The sequence below is a fragment of the Haliotis rufescens genome, unplaced genomic scaffold (assembly GCF_023055435.1).
Source record: "Haliotis rufescens isolate VD_foot unplaced genomic scaffold, xgHalRufe1.0.p SCAF_25, whole genome shotgun sequence".
Taxonomy (NCBI): Eukaryota; Metazoa; Mollusca; class Gastropoda; order Lepetellida; family Haliotidae; genus Haliotis; species Haliotis rufescens.
In genome coordinates this window covers 5,860,975-5,873,856 of record NW_025963946.1, presented here as the reverse complement: position 1 = coordinate 5,873,856, position 12,882 = coordinate 5,860,975, and the positions used below count along the sequence as shown (strand labels likewise).

The 12,882-nt window shown below is 42.7% G+C and overlaps 1 protein-coding gene across 1 annotated transcript; it reads right to left on the bottom strand.

Moving 5' to 3' along the window:
• Positions 1-4,071: 4,071 nt before the first annotated feature.
• Positions 4,072-6,447, bottom strand: LOC124123164. The gene is made up of 2 exons (XM_046486437.2): positions 5,745-6,447; positions 4,072-4,555 (listed from the first exon to the last, which is right to left on the bottom strand). The coding sequence occupies exons 1-2, from the start codon at positions 6,373-6,375 to the stop codon at positions 4,149-4,151; spliced, it is 1,038 nt and encodes a 345-aa protein (XP_046342393.2). The 5' UTR covers positions 6,376-6,447; the 3' UTR covers positions 4,072-4,148.
• Positions 6,448-12,882: the final 6,435 nt, after the last annotated feature.

Here is a 12,882-nt window from a genome sequence, read left to right as displayed (position 1 = left end):
GATGTCTGCGGAAATATTTCTCCGCTTTTTTCCTGCACTTCCTAGCCTGTTTGCATTCTTTATCAAACCATGGTTTTCGAATGTGTGGATTTACAGAGGACTTTGGAATGGTTATGTTGGCAATTTCGTTTAAAATATCAGAAAACAGCTGAATAGGATCAGTGATATTCCTGAACACATCAGGCTTCAACCTGTCAGTACAGAGTTCCTGAAAGGAAGGCCAGTTGGCTTTGGTAAAGTTCCACCTTGATGTGGGTGGAACGTCAGATGGATTATTTGCTGTTAGGATGGAAGGAAAATGGTCGCTGCCACACAAGTCATCGTGGACCGACCACGTAAATTCGTTCAAAAGATTTGAATCTGTTAGTGACAGATCTAAAGCGGAATAGGTTCCAGTAGCAGGATGTAAATAAGTATTTGATCCATCATTGTAAATGCATAAATTATTGTCAGAAATAAAATCTTCAAGTACTTTCCCCTTATGATTAACGTTAACACTTCCCCACAGAGGGTTATGTCCGTTTAAATCACCCATGATAATGCAAGGCTTAGGGAGCTGATCATATAAGGATTGAAGCTCTGATCTCTGAAGCACAGAGGAAGGAGAGATATACAGAGAACACAAAGTAAAGGTTATGTGTAAAGTCAGTCGCACTGCAACAGCTTGAAGATTAGTATGAAGTGAAACAGGGCTGTGGATCACTCCCTGCTTCACCAGAACAGTAGATCCTCCAGTAGCTTTAACACCTGGTGGAGAAAATGAATTATAGGAACTGTACCTGCGCAAATCAAAGGTGTCGGTTTCTTTGAGATACGTCTCTTGGAGACAGATTGCTGATGGCGCAAAATCTTGTATTAAAAGGTGTAACTCGTTAAAATTGGTCCTGAGACCTCTGCAATTCCACTGTACTAGTGGATGGTAAATGGTCATGTTACTGGTGGGTGAACGGGAGATCTATTTCTCCCACTTCGTGGCGACTTACTTCTGTTGCGCCCTTGGAGATGAGGAGAGACATCCATGTCCTCCAGAGTCTGAAAACGATTGTATATCTGAATCGGGTCCCGATGACCCTTTGAGACACGATCTGAAGTTTTGGAATAATCAACCTTTTTTATGGCATTTTTAACAACAGGGGATGGATTTGGAGCCGGAGCAAGTTCCGGCGCTGCTACCATTAACGGTGTTGACACAGTTGCTGATGGTGATGAAGTATCAGTTTGAGTAGAAGAACTGGATTGAATCAAGGAGTAGTGTGCTGTGGAAACCCAAGTGATGTCTGTTTGGCACTGAACGGATGCCATGGATTTGGGATGTGTGCGAGACACAGCAGCTGAGTAGGATACAGCTGCAGGTGTAGAGACAGTAGCCATGATTAGCCGTTTAGCTTCCAGGAAGGTGATATTCCTTTCATGTTTTAATTTCACAATCTGATGCTGGATTTTAAATTTGGGACAGGACTTCGAAGAAGCCACGTGGTCTCCTGAACAGTTTGCACATTTAGGTGTTTTGGTACACCTCACCTCACTTTCGTGATCATGTTCTCCACATTGGTGACATATCTTGCGGTTGTTACAAGATTGTGCACCGTGTCCAAACTGCTGGCACTTGTAACAACGAAGTGGATTTGGGATGTACCTGTCCACTTCGATGTGAAAATAACCTGCTTTTATATGTTTTGGAGGAGCTGATTTTGAAAATGTCATCAGATAAGTGTTGGATTTAAAGATTGATTCTTCTCGTTTGTATGTGAAACGTTTCACATGTGTCACACCTTGATCTTGTAATTCATCAGCAATTTCATTTTCAGTCATATCATAGAGACAACGGTCCCTATCTCTGACAATCCCTTTGCTGGAATTAAGACTTTTATGTGGGGAAATGAGTACAGCAGTAGAAACCAAAAGATTAGCAGCTTGTAATGTTGTAGACTGCTTTTGAGTCTTGCATTCAACAAGCAGTAATCCAGACCGAAGTTTTTTAACATCTTTGACATCACCAGCAATGCCATAAAGTGCTTTGGAAATGGCAAAAGGATTTAGTTTCAATGGTGAACCATCAGCAGCGGAAACGACTAAAAATCGAGACCAACTATTAGAAAGATTCTTTGGAATGGCATGTTCCTCATCAGAGGAATCATCTAAAGAACGTTTTGTTTTTTTGTTTTGAGCCATGGTGAAGTTGTATATGGTTCACCATCCCAGCTCCCCACCCACCATGGAGTATCACAAGGACAATGCTATAAGCCAGTGGATTTCCAACTGGCAGCACCAAGGATACTGGGATGGTATACTCAAGTAGATTAACGACAATTCAATTAATCCACCGGATTGGCCCATGAGCCACCGCCTTCTGGGCATACGACTCTAGGCAATTTATATTTTCCACAATCAAAATACCAGATTTGTCACAATTTTTTTTTGGCCAAGTCCTTAAGTAGAAAGTTCAATCAAAAGTGATATAAGAACAATAAAGTCACATCGGCAATATATCACAAACACAATAAGTGCTCAGGGCTCGGCATGACCAGCCGATTGATAGGACCGGGCCCATCCTACCACCCGTCTAGGCGAAGTAAGGGTCGAAGTGGTGTATTGGGCAAAGGAACGCTATTCCTGGAACCAGTGCCCTCAACCACCAGACTCCCGTCCTCCGCCGACACAGGGACGCAACCCACGGCAAACAGGTTGCCCATTTTAGTCGCCTCATACGACCAGCAATGGGGGGCTGTGGAAATATTCTGCCCCGGTTCCACACGGGGGAAGAGCGATTTGCGTTACCCAGCACTCACCACGAGGAGGTTGCTCTTCACGAGTGCCGGGTGTGGGTTTGAAACCCGATAGAGACGCCACCCCAAAAAGGTAATAGAATTTGATGCTAAGGATATTAATCATCTCGGTTTCAACCTCTTTCGACTTCAGCTGAAATGTCACCACAGGCGGAATGCAGCAAAATATTCCAAACATGAGAGACATAACCTGCTTCAGCGACAGCTGAACTGTTGCTCAATGTGTGTGATGTGCCAGCAGAGGATCGATTGAATTATTTAACCCCAGGTATCACAACCAATAACTGGTGAATGTTCCCGGAGGCCTGTGTGCCAGCCAAATTTTCCCGTGACACATGTACATCGAGTCCAGAGTGAGACCCAATCCTCATTATGCAAATAAATACAACCACCATGGTCAAGATGCGTTTTCGTTGTAATATTTTTAACATTGGCACATGCCATAAAATATGCTGCTGTCACACAATTTTGGCAATGCACGATCCTGTGACAGGTGCGCCGATTGGGACATAAAATGTGGTTTCTTAATCAATTGTCAATTCAAACATCAATCACCATCACTCCCCATTGCAGTAATATAATACAACTGACCCCTATTAACATTCTTTCATACGTCAGGCTTAGCAACTTTTCTAAGAATGTAGATAGATTTTGAAACGTTCAGTTCATGTTCACTGATGTTGTCACTGATACATGATCTAGGGTGGCCCAGTCGTCTAAGGCGCCGCGATTCGCTGTGCAGAGTTGCGTCCCTTGGGCACGCGAGAAACCTATGATTGTGAGTTCGAATCCCGGTTCGCCCCCGTTATGTTTCAGGTCTGTCAGCACCATACCCGTGCTCGTCTGAGACCTGCATCACTTCGGGCTTAGCTCCCACATCAAGCTGACACGCCGTGATATAACTGGAATACTGTTAAAAGCGGCGTTAACCCAAACTCACTCACTCACTGTTTGTTCCCATATATTTACATCAATCTCTCACTGACCACTCAATCACTCACTCACGAGACAATGTGCATCGTCACTCGTATCATGGCGGCAACGTTTGAAGGATGATATTAAACCAGGCACTTCAGGTGAGATGCAATCTTTATGATATCTCATAATGCGTCATTATCACGTATCGTCATGATCTTATATGACAGGGCGAATCACGTGCAGTTGTTTGAGCGTCAAGTACGGACGGACAGAGCACATACTGTCTCAGTTTTCATTCAAGATCATTCAAGTCACAACAAGCATACGATGTTTCTTTGAACAACATCAGTGACAAAAACCAAGATGATTTTGTTAATATGTATTTATTTGTTGTTCTTATCGCCATTCAAAATGAATGCCAATCACTAAGCTGCCTCGTGCTGATCACACCACTGATAGCAGGGCGCCACCGAAATACGATGCACTGTGGTAGATATCATAATTGTTAGTAATCTCCACCCACACCTGTTCCCCCGCCTCCAGATGGTCGATAGTTTGAGCAGAAGTATCCACATCACCAATACCTGACCCTGTTTCCATGTAACCAGCTGCCATGTTCACTCCTCCTGTCTTCTTTATATAGACGTACAAAGCAGTGTTGGATCCACCACCCATTTCAAGCTGTGTCCAGAACATGTAGGTTCCATTGACTGGTGCAGTGAACTTCCCTGTGTGAATGTTAAAGCCAGAGCCAGCGTTGTGGTTGATCAAAGTGAATTGCAATGGGGTTTTAGCAGGTGCATGGCTAGGTGGGTCATGTGCTTGGAAGGCGACACCTTGAGTCTTTGTTGCTGTAAAATACGTAGTGATTGATTCATTCAAAATGTCTATGGAGACAAAGAGTTTATGCCTACTGAGAAATTCCTTTGTTGACGTTTCTGGACACGTCACTCATTTAAATACGGTAGTTTGTTTCCTTACAATTGATTGGTGGAATACCATCAGTCACGATGTCAAGTTGAACATGGCTCAGGTAAATGCGGTACACTTGGATGTCAAGATGCTAGACAAACAACGAAAGCTAGTGGGTTGGTTGGTTGTTTAACGCCGCACTCAGCAATATTCCAGCTATTTGACGGCGGTCTGTAAGTAATCGAGTCTGGACCAGACAATCCCGTTTTTAAGATCATGAGCATCGATCCACGCAATTGGAATCGATGACATGCATCAACCAAGTCAGCGAGCCTGACCACCCGATCCCGTTAGTCGCCTTTTACGACAAGCGTAGCCACCTTTTACGGCAAGCATGGGTTGCTGAAGACCTATTCTACCCCGGATCTTCACGGGTCTGTACAGTTGAAGTTTCTGGCAATCTGGATGAGGTAGGCACACATTTCCCTCTTTCTTAAGTACCCCCTCTCTATTGTGATGTTAATCTTTGTGCTTTTCCATTACCTGTGATGTTTTACCTGTGATTGCAATTTATATAATTCTTTTCACGTGCGTTCTTACGAGTACCTGAAAAAAGGTGTTTAGCGAATTTTCAACGCTGCAAATGCATCTTTTCAGCCTGGTAACGCATTAATAACGTTTGTACTTTTTCAGACAAATCCAATAGTCCCCTTTTACGGCAAGCATGGGTTGCTGAAGACCTATTCTATCCCGGCGTCTCGACGGGCCTCTTTATTATGAGGAATATACACTTCATCATCAGGTGAATAAATGACATGAGGTAGAGAACATATATATGTATCTGTAACAACAACAACCTATTCTACCCCGGAATCTTACAATTGGACTGAACAAGACAACCTGTTGATTGATCAATGGTCGTGGGGGCTTGGCCACGGATATGTAGACTAGATATGTTTTACAGGCTTTGAGGAAACTTGTGACAGCTGCCGAGATGGATGATGTGCGAAGTGTGTATGTTTGACTTTGGTAATGGTGTAATAAACCACTGATTAGGCATTGGACATTCGAAATGATAAATTATATGTTTTAATATATTCTAAAGGAATAATAGAGTTTCCTGCTCACCGGTCATTTGAGAAAGCTGCCGCAGAGACCATTTGTTGTCCAGGGTTTGGTTCTCAACATCAGACATGTTACTTTGCAGACTTGAAACTTCCGACGAGGTCAGACTGAGGTTGTTCTTCACTATGAGGACATCTGCCTGTAGTGTATTTATCTGTGCCGTGTTCAGCTTCACATCATGACTGATGACATCAAGCAGCGTCAGGTTCAGCGGAACATCACCATGAGTGTTACCGTGTGGCATGTATTTCAGTTCTGTTTTTATTGCGACAAGCTCTTCAGAAGATGATTTTACTTTAGCCTCCAGGGTTTCCACGTCATTTTTCAGTGATTGAATTTCAGCTGCTGCTACCTCCTGTTGTGTCTTGCTGGTCTGTAAATCTGTCATTGTACTCTGTAGTTCTGTCTGCGTGTTCTCAAGTTCTGTACTTGTCACCTGAAGATCTGTTTGAAGCTGTGCAGTGGTTGCCTGGAGAATAGCCATATTCTGCTCCAATAGGGAGACGTGACTCAAAAGGCTGGACATGTCAGCAGTACCGTCAGGCTTTGACATGGGCAGAATGAGCCCAGAAAGAGACCCAGACAGCAGAATACACAGAAACACAACCGCCAAAGCCATGACACCTCCTTGCATTTAGTTGGCACACTCCCTCACAGTTAATCTTACAAGATCACATGACAGGTGCGTCCATCTCGAGATAACGGCCATAACATTGCTACATATGTCTTTATTATCTACTTGTGGTTCTGAAAGTTAGTGAAAGTTTCGAATCTAAAACGGAATCATTTCTAAAAAAAGACTGTAAATAACTAAACGTCAATGCATGCTTGCTTACCTTTAACAATTCAAAACAAAGGTACATTTTGTTCTTGAGCTACATGAGATAATCTAGACAGTACTTTGTACCTAACACATACCTATCACATGCAAACTTTCCAAGAGGTAGACAGTCGTCCATATAAAGAACACAAGTTAAGATTGCTTGGGTGATATCACTCGTTCCAACAACTGAGCGTCAGCTGTGCAGATTTTCAAGCAGATGTTAGATGTCAAGTTCAAATCAGAATTACGTTTGTGTATACTGTATTTATATAGAAAGAATCTCACCCGAGTGTCGTTTGATATCAAATATATCAACGAGTGTCACAATTCCCGAAGTTGTGGAAGTTTGTTGCAAGATCCATCGGCGAAACAATGCCATGTGACGTCAGCCTAGCAACTAGGTTGCCGGGGTCATCGGGGGTGCATATGCTCCTCTCAGTGATTTATCATCTCCACACGCAATGTCGTTGAATAAGCTAAGGGATGTTGAGAGCTTTCAATATTTCTTCGCGAAGCTTGTTTCGATAGTACATAAGCACGCCTTTTTGGTATTACACAATGTGTAATACAGCTGTATGTTTATTAAACGGGTAGTCTCTTAACGGAAAGTAATAAATCACTTGATCTAACCCAAGCGATATCTCCTGTGGGAGCCAGTTTTGGATGATAAATGTATATGTGTTCATTCAGATAATATCAAATTTTGATTCTAACTTTGTCAGTCCCCGTGCCAATCACCTTCCCAACCTATTGTGAATAAAAACTTATGGAACAATTTGCACGTATTCCCTGAAAGGTGAAATATTAATGGAAACTGATTTTTTTTCTTCTGAGAATGTTACGTCAATTATAATTCCTTCTTCTGCTGATTTCAAGTTCAGGAACATCCGTTCTTTATTCTAATTCTAGTCGATACTGTGACTCTTTATGCTTGTAGACCCATCCATCACCAAACGTTGCCAATGTCATGGCACAGGGTGCAGTCAATTTCTTACTTTGGTAGTCCCAAATGTTTCTGGAGGAAGGGCAAACGTCTTCCAAATCAACAGTATACTTTGGCCTTCATCCTTTTTAGTGATTATGGTTGTCTCATCTTTGGGATGCCACGTTATAATTCTATTGCTTTATTGGCACTCGTGAAGAGCAACCTCCTCGTGGTGAGTGCTGGGTAGCGCTAATAGCTCTTCCCCCGTGTGGACTCGGGGTAGAATGTGTCCACAGCACCCCATTGCTGGTCGTAAAAGGCGACCGAATTGGGCAGCCCGTTTGCCGTGGGTTGCGCCCGTGTCGGTGGAGGAAGGGATTCTGGTGGTTGAGGGCACTGGAGCCAGGAACAGTGTTCCTTTGCCCAACTCACCACTTTGACCCTAACTTCACCTAGATGGGTGTCATACCATGGGATAACATCATTTTCAGAAGAGTCCTCCCACATCAGGCTGACGTTGTGATTTAACTGAAATACTGTTAAGATCCGCGTTACCTTCTATTTGAAACACACTGTGACGCATGAACTGGAACATTTAAACATAAATAGGTTATCAGTGTTAGTGCGACCTGTGATAGTGACTACTTATTGTCCAGGGATTTTTTCTCTACAACAGCCATTTTACTTTTCAAAGTCTTTACTTCAGAGCTGGCCAAGTTAAGAGAGTGTCTGTTTTTTTTGCAGATCTGCCTTGGTCGACTGCAGATCAGATCTGACAGTATTCAGACTACGAGAAGTGGCATTCTCGTCATTCTCAAACTGTTCCAGTTGTTTCGAAGAATTTTGGGCAAGCTCCTTTGTGTATTGAAGTTCCATGTTCTGAATGAGCTATTTGTGTGCAATGACCCCGATCACAGATGATGTATTTTGGATGAAACTGTCTGCTTCTCGCTTTGTGTCATGTAGAGAAGAGTTTGCTAGGTTTAGTTGTTTGTCGAACATCCTGACATCTGACTGCACCGCATTTACCTGTGCTGTGTTCAACTCCACATCCTGGCTGATGGAATACAGCGCCGCCATGTTCAACTGGCTTATAGTTTTAGGATTAGTTCCTTTCAAGTTGTTCAGGTCCGATTTCAGCAGGGCCATTTCATTTGATGACGACCACAATTCTACCTTCGTGGTAGCTACATCACCTTTTAGAGACGAGATTTCAGCAGCTGCTGTCTGTTGTTGATTCTGGCTGGTTTGTAGGTCTGTCTGCAGCTGGGCTGTGGTTGTTTGGAGACTGTGGACGGTTTGTTGTAGGATGGTGCATATCTATAGTTCATGTTTTGACGACTTGTGAAGATCCGGGGTTAAATAGGTCTTCGGCAATCGAAGTTTGCTGTAAAAGGCGACTATGCTTGTCGCAAGATACGACTTAAGGGATCGGGTGGTCAGACTCGCTGACTTGGTTGATGCATGTCATCGATCCCAATTCCGTGGATCGATGTGCATGACGTCAATCACAAGATTGTCTGGTCCAGACTCACTTATTTACAGACCGCCGTCATATAGCTGGAATATTGTTCAGTGCGGCGTTTAACAACAAACAAACAAATAAAATTATGTTTTGACACATTCAAGACTATAATCTGGTTCAGTCCAATGTCATCAGTAATATCGTATTTCGACTGGGCGGTGGGTCTAGTGGTGAAAGCTATCGTCATGCCGAATGCCTGCCGGGGTCCATGCAGGAAGCAAAAGTACTGTAAGTCCCCATGGTCCCCAGTATTGTGATCTCCCTTCAGTGACTGACGATTTCTAGCCCATTTTTATATTGTGGTGTTCATTAATGCTTACTGCTTTTTAATATTCTCAACTAGTTTTAAATCACGTCTGTGATATTCTAGTTATTCTACTGTCCATCGTTGACAGCTTTTTATTTAGTCTAAATATATGTATCATAAATGTATCATAACTGTATAACTTCTCGTCACGATATGGCTGAAATATTGCCCATGTGACGTTAAACAATAACTCACTCACTCACTCACTCATGCCGAATGCCCGAGTTTGTTTCCCCACATTGGTACACTGCGTGAAACCCATTTCTTGTGTCCCCCAGCTGTAATATTACTGGAATATTGCTGACAGCTGCGTAAAACTCACTCACTTACTTATCTTGACTTCAGCTTATATATGTATGGGCTACATAACTGACCTATTGAAACTACCAAAGAAGGACATTCCAAATTTCAAACATATACCAACCAGGTCAGTGATTAGATAATATGATTTTGTTAAAAATAGGGAGTTCTCATCAGTTCTAAGAAACAAAAGATTTAGCTATTTAGTGGGTGGATAACAATTTAATGTAAATGGTATGTCAGTGTCAATGTCAACACATAGCTTTCTAATAAGTTATATCCGCCGTGCGAATCGCCAGCCACATGTATGTGTCGTGGAAGGTGGCCAAATGGATCAGGTGATCAAGATCGGTGACGTCATTGGTCGCTGTGCAGAGTTGCGTCCCTTGGGAACAATGGTTCAAATCCCGGTTCGGCTCGATTATGTTTTTAGGTTCGTCAGCAACATAACCGTGCTCGTGGGTTTCACCGAAGTGGTGAAGGTTTGAGCTTTTCTCCAACATTAAACTGATATGCCGTGATATATCTGGAATATTGTTCAAGCGGCATTAAACCAAACTCACTCACTCACTCGCTCACTCAAAGCGGCGTTAAACCAAACTCACTCACTCACTCAAAGCGGCGTTAAACCAAACTCACTCACTCAAAGCGGCGTTAAACCAAACTCACTCACTCAAAGCGGCGTTAAACCAAACTCACTCACTCACTCAAAGCGACGTTAAACCAAACTCACTCACTCACTCAAAGCGGCGTTAAACCAAACTCACTCACTCAAAGCGGCGTTAAACCAAACTCACTCACTCACTCAAAGCGACGTTAAACCAAACTCACTCACTCAAAGCGGCGTTAAACCAAACTCACTCACTCACTCAAAGCGGCGTTAAACCAAACTCACTCACTCACTCAAAGCGGCATTAAACCAAACTCACTCACTCACTCAAAGCGGCGTTAAACCAAACTCACTCACTCACTCAAAGCGGCGTTAAACCAAACTCACTCACTCAAAGCGGCGTTAAACCAAACTCACTCACTCAAAGCGGCGTTAAACCAAACTCACTCACTCACTCAAAGCGACGTTAAACCAAACTCACTCACTCACTCAAAGCGGCGTTAAACCAAACTCACTCACTCAAAGCGGCGTTAAACCAAACTCACTCACTCACTCAAAGCGACGTTAAACCAAACTCACTTACTCAAAGCGGCGTTAAACCAAACTCACTCACTCACTCAAAGCGGCGTTAAACCAAACTCACTCACTCACTCAAAGCGGCGTTAAACCAAACTCACTCACTCAATCAAAGCGGCGTTAAACCAAACTCACTCACTCACTCAAAGCGGCGTTAAACCAAACGCACTCACTCACTCAAAGCGACGTTAAACCAAACGCACTCACTCACTCAAAGCGGCGTTAAACCAAACGCACTCACTCACTCAAAGCGGCGTTAAACCAAACGCACTCACTCACATTTCTTATCAATCAACCACAGAAAATACCTGGAGAAAAGGAAGATTGGAAGTTTATGCGTGTTTGAAGGACTGTTTATGTGCATATTTTACGTCCGTTTTGGTTACTTTTGTTTGTTTGTTTGTCGTTTTATACCGCACTCGGCAATCTTCCAGATATATGACGGCGGTATTTAAATAATCAAGTGTGGACCAGACAATTCAAAACTTGAAATCATGAGCATCGATCTACGTAATTGGGATATGGCGACATTCATCAACCATGTCAGCGAGCCTGACCGCCTGATCCCGTTAGTCGCCTCTTACAAGCATGAGTTGCTGGAGGTAAATTCTAACCCTGATCTTCACTGAGTTTGTGATATGTTCAGGACAAAACACGCGTCCGAGGATTTGGTTGAAAATGTAAAACCGCGAGCGAGGGAAAAGCCCGAGCGAAATCGACGAGGCGTGTTTTATTCAACTGATGAACGGACTAAATGCAAGAAATGCCAGAAAAGAACTCGCGGTATGAAAGGAATTCGCTCAAAGCGAGCGAGAGATAAACCACGTGCAGCATGGACAAGCTGGAGTCATGTCATGATAAACTCGTCTCCTGCCCAGGTAGCTCTGTGGGAAAACAGAAACTTAAAACGATATGTGAGGTTGCAGGTTCGACACACATCATGGGATTTTCATGTAAAAAGAAGAAATGTGACTTTAAACTAATCATCAAACACAATTGTGTTCTCAAGAGGCGTCCACGCCAGAAACCTATGATTGTGGGTTCGAATCCCGGTTCGCCCCGATTTTGTTTCTAGGTTTGTGCTCGTGCGTTTCATCGAAGCGGTAAACGTCTAAGACCTGCATCACTTCTGGCTTTCCTCCCACATTAAACTGACACGCCGTGATATTACTGGAATACTGTTAAAAGCGGCGTGAAACCCAACTCACTCGATCACTCTTCAAGAGGCAAGTTTATGAAAGGTTAATCGTAAAACCTCGGTATCACGTTCAACAGGCCCAGGGCATTGTTGACATCGCCTACCTTGGAAGTTTACCAACATGTTGAAGAACCTTCCTTTACTGTTGTGTGACGTCATCAGAGGTTTATAAGTAAACATCACATGAGCCCTTCATTTCTTCTTACCTGGTGTATGGGTCAACATTCCGTCGCTGGTCGAAAAAAACTTGCAAAACAATACTTTTAAGGTCACAAAACAGTACAGTAAACAAAAAACAAACAATACCGAGTTAATATTATTCATTAAAGCAGAATGTGTGTGCATCGCTGAATGATGTGACGACACTACGGGTGTGATTCGTTTGATTTGATGACAAGTAGTGTGTTATACCTTTACACCGTGAAATGCACAATAACACTCAATAAGAATCTTGTAAATTAAAACAACTAAAATGAGAACATGATACTTCATTAGAATTACATTAAACATATATATAGTATATGCATACGTCAAATCAAAACACTTCTTAGGTCGTGTAAAACGTAATCAATAGGTAAACATAAACATAATAATAATAATATATATTCACATGTGGTGATAAGTAAACATACCAGACGTTTGGCCTCTAGGTGTAGGTTACACTTAAGTCTCCTACGACTACATGGCCAGGGCTACAGTGACATCAAAATACCTACAAATATGGAAATGATTCTAAATGTACAATTAAACTAGCTTCCCTACACAAAGCTATTGCACGTGTGGACATTATTATCAAATCAGTGCTACTGTTAATACATATTTACAGATCTGAACATAGCACTATCATAAAACACAATAAATGATCAAACATCCTAAA